Consider the following 16,370-nt stretch of genomic DNA (forward strand, 5'->3'; position numbering starts at 1 on the left):
CACTTTTCGTTGTTGTCTTTAAATAGCAGCATATATGCGGTAAGGACCTCTCATCATGTACCTATTTACCATATGACCTTGTGCGTATCGAACTCAAGCTGCATGTGTCAGTCAGCTGTTTATGGCAAGTGCGAGTGGGTATCACGAACGGAAGCGCATAGCTGAGCCGTTTTGTCACCGGCCGCCCGGTAAGTCAGCACTGTCTGACTAGCCATTAGGCAGGCATTCTGTGATGTCACCTTATCTATGAGGAGAGTGCAAATGATTGAAGGTGTCTAGCGGTTTAGGAATTATATTTTTACAAGCCGCCAATGGTGACATCAGCGCATACCATGGACGCATGCCAGGCGTGACGACTGACGAGACACCTTGGCCCGGCCTGCGCGGGATGGTAAGGGATGAATAGCGGGAAACATGACCTCACTTCTGTTTTTTTAGAGTTCCCAATCCCAAACTCGTAGGCTATATAAGAGATGATGGATCTCAGCCTCACTCAGAACAGAATTGACACTGACCACTTTGGGAGTTGAGACACTGGAATACTTCTCATCACACAGACAGACTAGACATGGGACTGCATAGCGTTGAAGAGCTGGTAGGTTATTTTTCGCATGTGTGATCGGGATTCACTCTGCATCAATTAGGCACATGGCCTAATCCATTATTTCCTCTGGGTTTGGGCTATCTAGATGTTGTTGCATAAGCGACATAAGCCTTGCTTAGGGCCTCAGTCGGGCTCTCAATTTACTGATGAGAGTTAGAATAGTAGAATATACAAGGTGCAAATTCGAAATTTGGTTGTGCATCAGCAATTTCTATCTTGTTATGCCAGTCACTGACAGCCACTCAATTAGCCATGTCAGCTAACAATTTTTAGATTGGTAAATTAGTCTAGCCAGCTATCTAAACTTGTAGTAATCATGGCTGAATAGCAATCGGGCACACAGGGCACATACCCAGAGGCCCTGACCTCCAGGGGGCCCCCACATATATTTTTTAGTCACTCTCACTATGATATCATTAACATGGTAGAAATCATGGCAAAATGTGTAGAATTGCAGGAAATTAGCAGTAAAATTGCAAAGAAATGATATCTGCCCCATGGCAAAATGAGTAGAATCACATGCTATTTCTTATAAACACTGGCTTTAAAACTGCAACATTTTCTCTACACCCTATGGCAAAATGTGTAGAATTTCAGGAAATGTAATTTAAAACTAAAAGGTTTCTCTCTGCTGTCAATGTTTTGCCCGCAAGGTGGGGCGGCAGACTTGATTTTCCCTCATGAAAAATGTATCAACCCCTACAAAAATGTCCATTAATTATAATCCACATAATAATTCACATTTTCTGTTGCTGCAGGATTATTTTTCTGCTGTAGCAAACTGGCTCAAATTAAGATCCAACATCTATCTGTACATACAATGAACAAAAAATTATGGTTTTCATTTGGTCCAAAATAATCCAGGCTCTGTCGTAGCCGGCCGCGACCGGGAGACCCATGGGGCGGCGCACAATTGGCCCAGCGTCGTCCAGGGTAGGGGAGGGAATGGCCGGCAGGGATGTAGCTCAGTTGGTAGAGCATGGCGTTTGCGGGTTCGATTCCCACGGGGGGCCAGTATGAAAATTAAAAATGTATGCACTCACTAACTGTAAGTCGCTCTGGATAAGAGCGTCTGCTAAATGACAAAAATGTAAATGTAATAATCCAGCAGTTGGTAGCCTGCCCAGTCATCAAATAGGGTTCGCTTTGATTAGTCTGTAAATGAGTTGGACATTAGACAGCACACACTTCTCTATTAGCAACCCAATACTTCCTTCTTTGGTCCTTGATTAAGACAGAAACATCTCACAAAGGGAAAGCTTTGGTGTGAATGGCTACCTGTCCTCCATTCTGCTTGTTCCTCTCTTGGAATAGAAAGTACTGCTTAGGTGGATGGTCATCTCATCTCCAATCTGTTTTCTCTCCCAGGTCACTGGTAAGAGGTGTGAGGGAAAGGAGGCAGGCGAGCACCTATCAGGGGCGTGTTCAGAGAGTGTGTACGAGGTAGCCGTCAACCAGGAGAAACAGGATGGCCGGAGGTCACACAAAGACCTCATCCCAGAGGAGAATGACAACAGCACTCAGGAGGAGATCACAGTTGTCAATCTCAATGTGAGTTTTTAGCACCTCATATGCTTAGTATTCAATTAGAAACACTGAACATTCTACTTGCCTTCCAAAATGTGGCCCAACCGTCTGTATACCTTATTCATTTTCAGACCGACAAATCAGGCCGGCTGAAGCTAGAGACTGTGGACGACCTTTTCAACATCCTGAAACTGAGGAAGAGGAGGAGGGAGAGGAAGGTGCAGAACAAGAAAGAACCTGAGCCAGAGGTCATTGTACGTCCCACCACTATTCACTCTACACAATCTCTTTCTCCTTCTTTTTAAACAAAATATTCCTCACCATATAATCAAGAAGACAGAATTCAATACAGAAAGGCCAACAACAGATTAAAACAAGTCAAACGGCGCCAAGCTAATGCAATATGTCTCTTTTCGTTGTCACACAGCCCGACACAGTCGATGAAGACACATTCCTGAAAGCAGCTATGGAAAATAAACTGCCTGTAATTGAGAAATACCTGTCAGATGGAGGTGACCCCAACGTCGGTGATCATGTGAGTATCGCATTATGTTTCTCTTATCATGACACATGGACAGTCATCTAAGTCAGTCTTTTGACATGCCAGAAGCTACATTGATTGAGATACTAAATCTTGAGTAACAGGAAGCCGAGGGCCAATATAGCCCTAGTCTCACGATACCATAGGACAAGTAACAGGCAGCCGAGGGCCAATATAGCCCTAGTCTCACGATGCCATTGGACAATTAACAGAAAGCCGAGGGCCAATATAGCCCTAGTCTCACGATGCCATTGGACAATTAACAGAAAGCCGAGGGCCAATATAGCCCTAGTCTCACGATACCATAGGACACGTAACAGGCAGCCGAGGGCCAATATAGCCCTAGTCTCACGATGCCATAGGACAAGTAACAGGCAGCCGAGGGCCAATATAGCCCTAGTCTCACGATGCCATAGGACAAGTAACAGGAAGCCGAGGGCCAATATAGCCCTAGTCTCACGATGCCATTTGACAAGTAACAGGAAGCCGAGGGCCAATATAGCCCTAGTCTCACGATGCCATTGGACAATTAACAGGAAGCCGAGGGCCAATATAGCCCTAGTCTCACGATACCATAGGACACGTAACAGGCACCCGAGGGCCAATATAGCCCTAGTCTCACGATACCATAGGACACGTAACAGGCAGCCGAGGGCCAATATAGCCCTAGTCTCACGATGCCATAGGACAAGTAACAGGAAGCCGAGGGCCAATATAGCCCTAGTCTCACGATGCCATAGGACAAGTAACAGGCAGCCGAGGGCCAATATAGCCCTAGTCTCACGATGCCATAGGACAATTAACAGGCAGCCGAGGGCCAATATAGCCCTAGTCTCACGATGCCATTGGACAAGTAACAGGAAGCCGAGGGCCAATATAGCCCTAGTCTCACGATGCCATAGGACAAGTAACAGGCAGCCGAGGGCCAATATAGCCCTAGTCTCACGATGCCATTGGACAAGTAACAGGAAGCCGAGGGCCAGTATAGCCCTAGTCTCACAATGCCATTGGACAAGTAACAGGAAGCCGAGGGCCAATATAGCCCTAGTCTCACGATGCCATAGGACAAGTAACAGGAAGCCGAGGGCCAATATAGCCCTAGTCTCACGATGCCATTTGACAAGTAACAGGAAGCCGAGGGCCAATATAGCCCTAGTCTCACGATGCCATTGGACAAGTAACAGGAAGCCGAGGGCCAATATAGCCCTAGTCTCACGATGCCATAGGACAAGTAACAGGAAGCCAAACAAATCTCACTAAACTCTGTCTACCCTCCCTCTCTTTTACAGTTCCTAAGGACAGCGCTACACAAAGCCTCATCCAAGGGCCATGTGGAGATTGTGAAGAGACTGCTGGAGGCTGGGGCTTCCATTGAGAAGAAAGATAGAGTAAGTTCTCTCCCTCTTTCTCTTTGTCACAAACTCAGACACTCACGCAGTCACGCAAGCGTGCATGCACTCTCACTCACTCATTCACTCACTCACTCATCAGAGCTCTAATTATATACAGTATATGGGAAATGGTTCAGAATGGATGGGAACTGTCATCATCCTAACTCTGTTTGTTTTGCCCACTCCCTCCAGTTGGACGCTACATCAGTACACTGGGCCTGCAGGGGAGGCAGCCTGACTACTCTGGAGCTGCTACTCAATGAAGGAGGGAAGTTCAACTCCAGAGACAAGGTACAGCACTGAGACAGAGAGCCATTAAACCCAATTTGTGATGCCCAACATTAGAAACATATGGGGTTTTACTTGTCCCCCCTCTCTGTTTTCTCTCAGCTACGCAGCACTCCTCTCCATGTGGCAGTGAGGACGGGACACAATGAATGTGCTGAGCACCTCATCCACTGTGGAGCAGACGTCAATGCTAAAGACCGAGTAAGACATACAAACCCTAATATGACAAATGCAAGCATGGAACAAATCACAGAGAGGCTTCGCAAACGCACCATTTGTACTCCATGCACTATTGTATAGTACGGTTGTGTATTGCATTGTTAATAACTACTTTGTTTCTGTCCAGGATGGAGACACACCCATGCACGATGCTGTGAGGATAAACCGATTCAAAATGATCAGGCTGCTGCTGATGTATGGAGCCAGTCTTAAAACTAAGAACAGCGTAAGTACTCCATAATCATCCAACATGTCTGTCCGCATACAATTTTGGCTAATCTTTTCATATTAATTCAGTATATTCCAGTTAGGTTGCTATGATTGTTACTGGCTATTGTGTGAGCATAGCGCCATTTACAGTGCATTTGAATATTGATGTTTGATACAGTAAGGTGATCTATTTTACAAATGCTTAGTTAATTTGAATGTTTGTGTTTTTTTCCCATGCAGGAAGGCAAGTCCCCTAGTGAGAATCTTCTGGCATGGCAGAGTGGTGCTAAAAACCTCCTGTGCAATGTCAACAATGAAAACTCTGTCAAATAGAACAATGACTCCTCAAGGTCTTGTGGAGATCTATGGCTATTGAAAATGTGAAATCCATCCATTCATTCAGATTGTCATTGATATCTGATACTGATAGAATTATTGAATGCCAATATTGCTGGCCAATGTTAGGGCTGTAGCTTCCATGCATTTTGATGTTGTGTTGAAGTTGGCTATTGAGATTCTGGGGAGATTTATGTGATCGTTGGTTAATGAGCAAGACAAATGCAATGGCATGATACTGTGGGATTTTACTAGGTGATATGTTACTGGAAAACTTACAGTACAACTGTATGCTCAAAGAGTTGCAGTACTACTGTAACTCAAAAGATTTTTAACCAAAACTAGTTTTCTGGTTACATTCACCTCTTTCAGTCTAAACACACAGACAGAAGTGATAGTAGTGAGCCGGAATGGAAAGTTGTTGTTGGTTAAGAGAATGTTTTAAACAGGAAATCATTTGAGTGATATTTTTGATGTTTGTTTTTAGAAGAGACTAGAATGCAAAGTGTCAAGAGACCTCACTGAGTTTTGTATTTATTGTAAAGTTAATCTGTACATTATGCTTGTTAGTTATTGTTTGTTTAAGTCAATAAACCAATCTGATATTTAAAAATACTTTTTTTGTGATCCATTGTAAATGTTTTGGTTATATGAGTCTCTGTGAACAAACAGTGTAGCCTATAGCTTCAAAATATTAAACTGGGTGGTTCTTGCATTCAAAATTCCTCTGAATTTAAGATTGGATCGGTTTACCTTGGCTTTCTCCAGCCCCATCCCTCAGCTTTATAGCAAATCAACTGAAGGGGCTGCTGTTTGGCTGACAAATTCAGGATTGTGACTTTAAAACCAGAAAAAGAAATATCTGTGTTGAGGCAGAGATCAAAGTAAATCATAGGAATGTGGGCATATGGATAATATCCAAGGCAGAGTACAAGAGGAACCAGGAGATGAGAAAGTTTGCAGACGACCACGAGCGACACATCAAACAGCAAACCCAATTGGTAAAATAACTTCCTGTAGAAATGACCCTTAGAATAGAGCTGCTATACCATCTACAGAGTCTAAAGAAACCCCTCTGTGTGTGACCCTGTAGGAAGCCCTGCCGGCCCAGCTCAGAGAGAAGGAGCAGGACCTACTGAAATGGAGGAAGGAGCGAGACACCCTGGTGGAAGCCCTGTCAGCCCAGCTCAGTACCTCCTTTTCAAATGATAAAGCTAGGAACATTAACAACTTCATAGTTAAGAACACTATAACAATATGGAAGGAAATGAAACGTACTCTACAAGAACCAATATTACTCCCTAAAAACACAACCTTGTGGAACAATCCTTGGTTAGCTTTTCAGAATTCACTGATAAATTGGTCCACATGGAAAACTAAAGGCATAAGAAACCATAAATGACTTGGTAACAGGAAATACATTTTGGACTCACGAATGTAGATAGTTTCAAATATATGCAATTTAAAAGTTAAAATATCACAATGTTGATTAGAAATATTTTGGACATCAGAGCAACCTTAAGGGAATCTTATTTGAGTCAGAAAATGATGTTACTATGATAGGGAAGATATACTAAACCTTGCTGAGAGTATATCCAACTGACATTCTCTAAGAAAAAACTATTGGAACCAAGACTTAAAAATAACTGATACTGGTACAAGATGGAGGGAATGTTGGAACATAACTAACAAGATTACAGTTAACAAAAATGTACGCTTAATCCAGTATAAACTACTGTATAGAATGTATTATACAAGTTTTCATTCACAAATTCTACAGCACAATGGCAGTCATGTCTGAAGCGTAAAACTAATAATAACTAAATAATCCATGCTTTCTGGGAACGCTATAAAGTCCGGAAATTGTGGGCGGAGCTAGAAAGTTAGCTGTCAGAAGAATTACAACGTAAATGTACTTTTAGCTGGAGGTCCAGCTAACCAAACTCCTCTCCAGCAATGAAGACAAGGATAAACAGATTAGTCTCTGCTGCAACACCACCTCTCAACCAGCAGAGATCAGTGCAAACACAGACATGATGGATTGTTTGCTTGGGACTGTCAGAGACTATTTTTATTTGGGATTATACAATTAGCACTATTAAATAGTCAATCTGCAATTGTGACATACATTTTTTGACTTTTAAATGAATTATATACACCCATTGATTCTTGAAGAACATAACTTATAAGTGAGTTTAGTTCAATGGCCGTACTACTCCACCAAAACCCAACATATAAACTTGTTTTACTCATTTGTTTGTAAACAATGTAATTGTAAACAAACACTGTATATCCTCAGAATGTGGTGAAAATGATCATTTTGATATCATGGACGGTCTGTCCATTATTAGCTTATGTTACAATATTGCACGAGACAGATACACAGTAATTCAAGATAAGAACAATATGTCCTGTTTATTTCCATTAGTATGCACATAGAAATGTAACGAGAACAGAAGGTCAGAGGGACCTTGGAAGCTGATCAAAAGGGAAATTCAATTGCCTGGGTGGAATTTAGAAATGCTTGTATTTTTTTCTGCTGCCTTTATTTTTTATTAGACCCACCCCACCCCTCCTCTCCCCATGTCTGAAGCCTGATTATAATGGTTGCTGGTTCATACGGAGTCTGATTTAGATGCTAATGATGAATCTGTGTCCCAAATGCCACCCTATTCTCTATATAGTGCACAGTGTTGGGGAAGCTACGATGAAAATATAGCTTACCAAGCTATACAAATAATTCACACTGGAAGCAGTTGAGCTACAGTAAAGCTACCCTTAAGATACATTTTGTTTGTTTAACTAAAGGTACTATGACAAAGTAGTTCACTACATCAAAATTACCTTGTGAAAAATGGTCATATCTAAATCTGAAATGTCATGTAATACAAAGTTGAGAAACATGACCAAGATGTTAACAGTGCAGTGAGATCTGTGTGACAGCCAAAAAGTGAGTGTGGTCTTAAAGGAAGACATAGTCCCAAAATGTTTTGCTTGTCATGCTCTAGTTTTCAAGATACTGTATGTAACTTTCAAAATACAGAAATCATCCCCAAATGAGGCAAAACGCAGCATCATACAGTGGGGAAAAAAAGTATTTAGTCAGCCACCAATTGTGCAAGTTCTCCCACTTAAAAAGATGAGAGAGGCCTGTAATTTTCATCATAGGTACACGTCAACTATGACAGACAAAATGAGAAAATAAAATCCAGAAAATCACATTGTAGGATTTTTAATGAGTTTATTTGCAAATTATGGTGGAAAATAAGTATTTGGTCAATAACAAAAGTTTCTCAATACTTTGTTATATACCCTTTGTTGGCAATGACACAGGTCAAACGTTTTCTGTAAGTCTTCACAAGGTTTTCACAAACTGTTGCTGGTATTTTGGCCCATTCCTCCATGCAGATCTCCTCTAGAGCAGTGATGTTTTGGGGCTGTCGCTGGGCAACACAGACTTTCAACTCCCTCCAAAGATTTTCTATGGGGTTGAGATCTGGAGACTGGCTAGGCCACTCCAGGACCTTGAAATGCTTCTTACGAAGCCACTCCTTCTTTGCCCGGGTGGTGTGTTTGGGATCATTGTCATGCTGAAAGACCCAGCCACGTTTCATCTTCAATGCCCTTGCTGATGGAAGGAGGTTTTCACTCAAAATCTCACGATACATGGCCCCATTCATTCTTTCCTTTACATGGATCAGTCGTCCTGGTCCCTTTGCAGAAAAACAGCCCCAAAGCATGATGTTTCCACCCCCATGCTTCACAGTAGGTATGGTGTTCTTTGGATGCAACTCAGCATTCTTTGTCCTCCAAACACGACAAGTTGAGTTTTTACCAAAAAGTTCTATTTTGGTTTCATATGACCATATGACATTCTCCCAATCCTCTTCTGGATCATCCAAATGCACTCTAGCAAACTTCAGACGGGCCTGGACATGTACTGGCTTAAGCAGGGGGACACGTCTGGCACTGCAGGATTTGAGTCCCTGGCGGCGTAGTGTGTTACTGACGGTAGGCTTCGTTACTTTGGTCCCAGCTCTCTGCAGGTCATTCACTAGGTCCCCCCGTGTGGTTCTGGGATTTTTGCTCACCGTTCTTGTGATCATTTTGACCCCACGGGGTGAGATCTTGCGTGGAGCCCCAGATCGAGGGAGATTATCAGTGGTCTTGTATGTCTTCCATTTCCTAATTATTGCTCCCACAGTTGATTTCTTCAAACCAAGCTGCTTACCTATTGCAGATTCAGTCTTCCCAGCCTGGTGCAGGTGTACAATTTTGTTTCTGGTGTCCTTTGACAGCTCTTTGGTCTTGGCCATAGTGGAGTTTGGAGTGTGACTGTTTGAGGTTGTGGACAGGTGTCTTTTATACTGATAACAAGTTCAAACAGGTGCCATTAATACAGGTAACGAGTGGAGGACAGAGGAGCCTCTTAAAGAAGAAGTTACAGGTCTGTGAGAGCCAGAAATCTTGCTTGTTTGTAGGTGACCAAATACTTATTTTCCACCATAATTTGCAAATAAATTCATTAAAAATCCTACAATGTGATTTTCTGGATTTATTTTTCTCAATTTGTCTTCCATAGTTGACATGTACCTATGATGAAAATTACAGGCCTCTCTCATCTTTTTAAGTGGGAGAACTTGCACAATTGGTGGCTGACTAAATACTTTTTTTCCCCACTGTATGATGAAAAATGCATCCAATGGGGACGATTTCTGTATTTTGAAAGTTACATATCTTGAAAACTTGAGTGCTGACAAGCAAAACATTGTGGGACTATGTCAACAAAGGACTAATGAAACAAATATCAAAAGATAGTTTTTGGGTGGAATTTTTCTTTAATTGCCCAGTGGTCAGAGAGAGATCAATAGGGGGTTGTTTTTTTGTGAAAATTGTTGTTTGTTTGTTTTTTTGCAAAAAATGTAGGACTAGTGGGTCGTTCTACAAGTTAGCTACACCGCTACAAGCCAAAAAACTACTGAAAACACTAGAACGATTTTAATTTAATTTAACTACCACCAAGCTACTGCAAAACGTAGTTAAATTACTAGTTGAATTACAAGTAGTGGAACTACTCCCCAACACTGGTGAGGAGTAGTCCACTATGTTTCAACAGTAGTGCACTATGCAGGGAATAGGGTGCCATTTGGGATGCAGCCTTAGACTTTCTGCTGGCATGGACATGAAGACTGGCTGGTACTCGGTGTAAAGGGAAAAAACAGGGCATAACACCATGTATTTTCCTGTGTGCTATGTCCAGTTGTTGTCGTACACCTACCACCACATTGGAAATAAGTATTTTTACAGTTCATGTTTCATCCTCTGGGTTTCTTGTACTTTTAGATACTGTTTTTAAACTGTACAAATTGTTTTACACTTAAATAAAATCAATCAATCGATCAACTCATTTAAATGTCCTGGGCCCATATTCACAAAGGCTGCGTTTATACAGGCAGCCCAATTATTATCTTTTTTTCACTATTGGTCTTTTGACCAATTAGATCAGCTCTGAAAAAGATCTGATGTGAAAAGATCTAACGTGATTGGTCAAAAGACCATTAGTGGAAAAAAGATCAGAATTGGGCTGCCTGTGTAAACGCAGCCAAAGCATCTCTGTGTGGATCTAGGATATGTTTTTCCTTGGATCACAAGCAATATGATTACATGGACAGAGGGGCCTGTGAGACGCTTGCTAATTTTATGGCCCCTGACATTGGGACCCAAATGAAGGTGCCTCCTGAAACTGTATCTTATCTGGCGTCTGGTCCAAGGCAAGGTTGTATGTACAAAACATACTTTAAGGTTCCTGGAATGTTACAATATAAATTGAAGTTAATCTCTCCTGACTGAGGAATGGGAAATGTAGTGTCCATCCACACTCTTAGAAAAAAGTGTTCTATATGGAACCCAATAAAAAGCATGAGCTGGCAGACACCCAGAGAACATTATTTAGTGTAGAGGTCATGACTAACGGGGGATAAACTGTAAACTATATAAATAAATAAAGAGAGTTGCACACTCTATATCCAGTGAATTCTGAAAACATTCAGACCACTGGACTTTCTCACATTTTGTTACGTTACAGCCTTATTCTAAAATGGATTAATTGTTTTTCCCCCCATCAATCTACACACAATACCCCATAATGACAAAGCAAAAACAGGTTTTTAGAAATATTTGCCACAAAAAACAAAAAACATTTACATAAGTATTCAGACCCTTTACTCAATACTTTCTTGAAGCACCTTTGGAAGCGATTACATCCTTGATTCTTATTGGGTATGACGCTACAAGCTTGGCACACCTCTATTTGGGGAGTTTCTCCCATTCTTCTCTGCAGATCCTCTCAAGCTCTGTCAGGTTGGATGGGGAGCATCGCTGCACAGCTATTTTCAGGTCTCTCCAGAGATGTTCGATCAAGGACATTCAGAGACTTGTCCCGAAGCCACTCCTGCGTTGTCTTTGCTGTGTGCTTAGGGTCGTTGTCCTGTTGGAAGGTGAACCTTCACCCCAGTCTGAGGTCCTGAGCACTCTGGAGCAGGTTTTCATCAAGGATCTCTCTGTACTTTGCTCCATTAATCTTTCCCTAAATCCTGACTAGTCTCCAGTCCCTGCCGCTGAAAAACATCCCCACAGCATGATGCTGCCACCACCATGCTTCACCGTAGGGATGGTGCCAGGTTTCCTCCAGAAATGACACTTGGCATTCAGGCCAAAGAGTTCAATCTTGGTTTCATCAGGCCAGAGAATCTTGTTTCTCATGGTCTGATAGTCCTTTAGGTACCTTTTTGCAAACTCCAAGCGGGCTGTCATGTGCCTTTTACTGAGGAGTGGCTTCCGTCTGGCCACTCTACCATAAAGGCCTGATTGGTGGAGTGCTGCAGAGATGGTTGTTCTTCTGGAAGGTTGTCCCATCTCCACAGAGGAACTCTGGAGCTCTGTCAGTGACCATTGGGTTCTTGGTCCGTCTCCCCGATTGCTCAGCTTGGCCAGGCAACCAGCTCTAGGAAGAGTCTTGGTGGTTCCAAATGTCTTCCATTTAAGAATGATGGAGATCACTGTGTTCTTGGGGACCTTCAATGCTGCAGAAATGTTTTGGTACCCTTACCCAAATCTGTTACTCGACACAATCCTGTCTCTGAGCTCTACGGACAATGCCTTCAACCTCTTGGCTTGGTTTTTGCTCTGACATGCTCTGTCAACTGTGGTACCTTATATACGCAGGTGTGTGCTTTTCCAAATCATGTCCAATCAATTGATTTTACCACAGATGGACTCCAATCAAGTTGTAGAAACATCTCTAGGATGACAATGGAAACAGGATGCACCTGAGCTCAATTTGAGTCTCATAGCAAAGGGTCTGAATACTTATGTAAATAAGGTATTTTTTTATTTTTTAAAGATGTATTTGCAAAAAAAGTCTAAAAACCTGTTTTCGCTTTTTCATTATGGGGTATTGTGTGTAGATTGATGAGGGAAAATGTTAATCTAATACATTTTAGAATAAGGCTGTTGTCAAGGCGTGCTGAAGGTGGGTGTGGTGTAGGAATCATGCGCAGGACGCAGAGGCTCAGTCCAAACGTTTTAGTGCAATATATATATATTATATATACAACAAAAGCACCATAAGCCCGAAGGCAAAATACAAGACGCACACAGGCGACAAAACAAATGACGCACAAACATGTGCAAAACAACCCTCTCAAAAACACTGGAGGGAAAATGTAGCTCCAAACACGAAACAGAAGCGCAATCACACACAACGACAAGCACACACAACGAGAACTAAATAGGACACTAACGAGGACTAACAAGTCACAGGTGTACAACATCCAGACAAAACCAAACGAACATGAAACATAGATCGGTGGCAGCTAGTACTCCGGGGACGACGACCGCCGAAGCCTGCCCGAACCAGGAGGAGGAGCAGTCTCGGCCGAAACCGTGACAGTACCCCCCCCCTTGACGCGCGGCTCCGGCCGTGCGCCGACCCCGGCCTCGGGGACGACCAGGAGGACGCGGAGCAGGGCGCGCGGGATGGTCCCGGTGGAACTCCGACAGGAGAGATGGGTCTAGGATGTCCTTCCGCGGCACCCAGCACCGCTCCTCCGGGCCGTACCCCTCCCACTCCACGAGATACTGGAGACCCCCCATCCGGCGTCTAGAGTCCAAGATGGACCGAACGGTGTACGCCGGAGCCCCCTCGATGTCCAGTGGGGGCGGAGGAGTCTCCCCTATCTCATTGTCCTGGAGTGGACCAGCTACCACCGGCCTGAGAAGAGACACATGGAACGAGGGGTTAATATTCTTATACTCAACAGGTAGATGTAATCTATAACACACCTCGTTCAATCTTCTCAGGACTTTAAAGGGCCCCACAAACCACCGACCCAGCTTCCGGCAGGGCAGGCGGAGGGGTAGGTTTCTGGTAGAGAGCCAGACTCGATCTCCGGGTGCGTACACCGGCCCCTCACTGCGGTGGAGATCGGCGCTCGCCTTGTGACGAAGGACGGCCCGCTGCAGGTGGACGTGGGCAGCGTTCCACGTCTCTTCCAAGCGCCTCATCCAATCATCCACCGCAGGGGCCTCGATCTGGCTCTGCTGCCAAGGTGCCAGAACCGGCTGGTAACCTAACACACATTGGAAGGGGGTTAGGTTAGTAGAGGAGTGGCGGAGAGAGTTCTGGGCCATCTCGGCCCAGGGAATGTACCGTGCCCACTCCTCCGGCCGGTCCTGGCAATACGACCTCAGAAACCTACCCACATCCTGGTTGACACGTTCTACCTGCCCGTTACTCTCCGGGTGGTACCCTGAGGTAAGGCTAACCGAGACCCCCAAACGCTCCATGAACGCTCTCCAAACACGAGAGGTAAACTGGGGACCTCGATCAGACACTATATCCTCGGGTACCCCGTAATGCCGGAAGACATGGGTAAAGAGGGCCTCAGCGGTCTGTAGGGCAGTAGGAAGACCCGACATAGGGAGAAGACGACAGGCCTTAGAGAACCGGTCCACAACGACCAGGATGGTGGTATTCCCCTGAGAGAGGGGAAGGTCTGTCACAAAATCCACCGAGAGGTGGGACCATGGTCGTTGTGGAACTGGCAGGGGTTGTAACTTACCCCTGGGCAGATGTCGGGGCGCCTTACACTGGGCACACACCGAGCAGGAGGATACATAAACCCTCACATCCCTAGCCAAGGTGGGCCACCAGTATTTAGTGCTAAGGCAATGCACCGTCCGGCCGATACCCGGATGTCCAGAGGAGGGTGACGTGTGAGCCCAGTAAATGAGTCGATCCCGAATCTCGCGCGGAACGTACTTCCGACCCTCAGGACACTGTGGAGGGCTGGGGTCGGTACGCAACGCTCGCTCGATTTCGGCATCGACCTCCCACACCACCGGTGCCACAAGGCAAGACTCCGGTAGTATGGGAGTGGGCTCAACGGACCTCTTCTCCGTGTCATACCGCCGGGACAGCGCATCTGCCCTACCATTCTGGGACCCAGGGATGTACGTGATTTTAAATACGAACCTGGTGAGAAACATACTCCATCGAGCCTGGCGAGGGTTCAGTCTCCTCGCTGCCCGGATGTACTCCAGGTTCCGATGGTCAGTCAAAATGAGGAAAGGGTGTTGAGCCCCCTCAAGCCAATGCCTCCACACCTTAAGGGCTTGAACTACAGCTAACAGCTCCCTGTCCCCAACGTCATAGTTACGCTCCGCCGGGCTGAGCTTCTTAGAGTAAAAAGCACAGGGGCGGAGTTTAGGTGGCGTGCCGGACCGTTGAGAGAGAACGGCTCCTATACCAGCCTCAGACGCGTCTACCTCGACCTGAAAGGGTAATGCGGGATCTGGATGCGCTAGCACCGGAGCCGACGTAAACAGGTCCTTCAGTCTCCTAAAGGCCCTGTCCGCATCGGCTGACCACTGCAGGCGCACCGGACCCCCCTTCAGAAGGGACGTGATGGGAGCTGCCACCTGTCCAAAACCCCGGATAAACCTCCGGTAGTAATTCGCAAAGCCCAAAAACTGCTGCACCTCTTTTACAGTAGTTGGGGTTTGCCAATTACGCACAGCGGACACACGATCCACCTCCATTCTCACCCCTGACACGGACAACCGATAACCCAAAAAGGAGACCGACTCCTGGAAAAACAGACATTTCTCTGCCTTGACATATAGGTCGTGCTCCAACAGCCTCCTCAATACACGACGCACCAGGGTTATATGCTCGGCTCGGGTAGACGAGTACACCAGAATGTCATCAATGTACACGACCACCCCTTGTCCCTGCATATCCCGGAAAATGTTATCTACGAAGGATTGGAAGACTGAAGGAGCATTCATCAACCCATATGGCATGACGAGATATTCGAAATGACCTGACGTGGTACTAAATGCTGTCTTCCATTCGTCACCCTCCCTAATGCGCACCAAGTTATACGCGCTCCTGAGATCCAGTTTTGTGAAAAACCGCGCTCCATGCAATGACTCCGTCATGGTCGCAATCAGAGGGAGTGGATAACTGTATTTCACAGTAATCTGATTGAGACCACGGTAATCAATGCACGGGCGCAACCCTCCATCTTTCTTTTTCACAAAAAAGAAGCTCGAGGAGGCGGGAGAAGTGGAGGGCCGAATGTATCCTTGTCTCAAAGATTCGGCTATATAAGTCTCCATAGCTTTTCTCTCCTCTTGAGACAAAGGATACACATGGCTCCGTGGGAGCGCTGCTCCTGCCTGGAGATCAATCGCACAATCCCCCTGTCTATGAGGAGGTAACTGCGTCGCCCTAGTCTTGCTAAACACGAGTGCTAAATCCCCATATTCAGGCGGAATGTGCAGTGCGGGCACTTGGTTTGGACTTTCCACCGAAGTCGCCCCCACGGAAACACCCAGACATCGCCCCTCGCACTGAGCAGACCACCCATCGAGAGCCCTCTGTTGCCACGAAATAGCAGGGTTATGGGTGCTTAACCAGGGAATCCCCAGCACCACTGGGTACGCAGGAGAGTCGATCAGATACAACTGTATAGTCTCCTCATGACCCCCCTGCGCACACATCCGAAGTGGCGCTGTGATCTCCCTGATCAACCCCGACCCCAACGGGCGGCTGTCTAAGGCATGAACGGGAAAAGGTTTGTCAACAGGTAGGAGAGGGATCCCTAACTCAAAACAAAACTTACGATCAACAAAATTCCCAGCTGCGCCTGAATCTACTAGCGCCTTATGCTGGGAATGAGGTGCAACC

General features: G+C 45.2%; 1 protein-coding gene across 1 annotated transcript; it reads left to right on the forward strand.

Moving 5' to 3' along the window:
• Positions 1-340: 340 nt before the first annotated feature.
• Positions 341-5,725, forward strand: LOC311100890 (uncharacterized protein; the record flags this gene model as incomplete). The annotated part of the gene is made up of 9 exons (XM_084141881.1): positions 341-391; positions 1,973-2,155; positions 2,263-2,385; positions 2,559-2,666; positions 3,962-4,060; positions 4,256-4,354; positions 4,454-4,552; positions 4,698-4,796; positions 5,021-5,725. 9 exons carry the CDS (start codon positions 341-343, stop codon positions 5,111-5,113), a joined length of 954 nt encoding a protein of 317 aa, XP_083998007.1. The 3' UTR covers positions 5,114-5,725.
• Between the last annotated feature and the right edge of the window lie 10,645 nt (positions 5,726-16,370).

The sequence above is a fragment of the Coregonus lavaretus genome, assembly GCF_964263955.1.
Source record: "Coregonus lavaretus genome assembly, chromosome: 25".
In the NCBI taxonomy this organism is placed as follows: Eukaryota; Metazoa; Chordata; class Actinopteri; order Salmoniformes; family Salmonidae; genus Coregonus; species Coregonus lavaretus.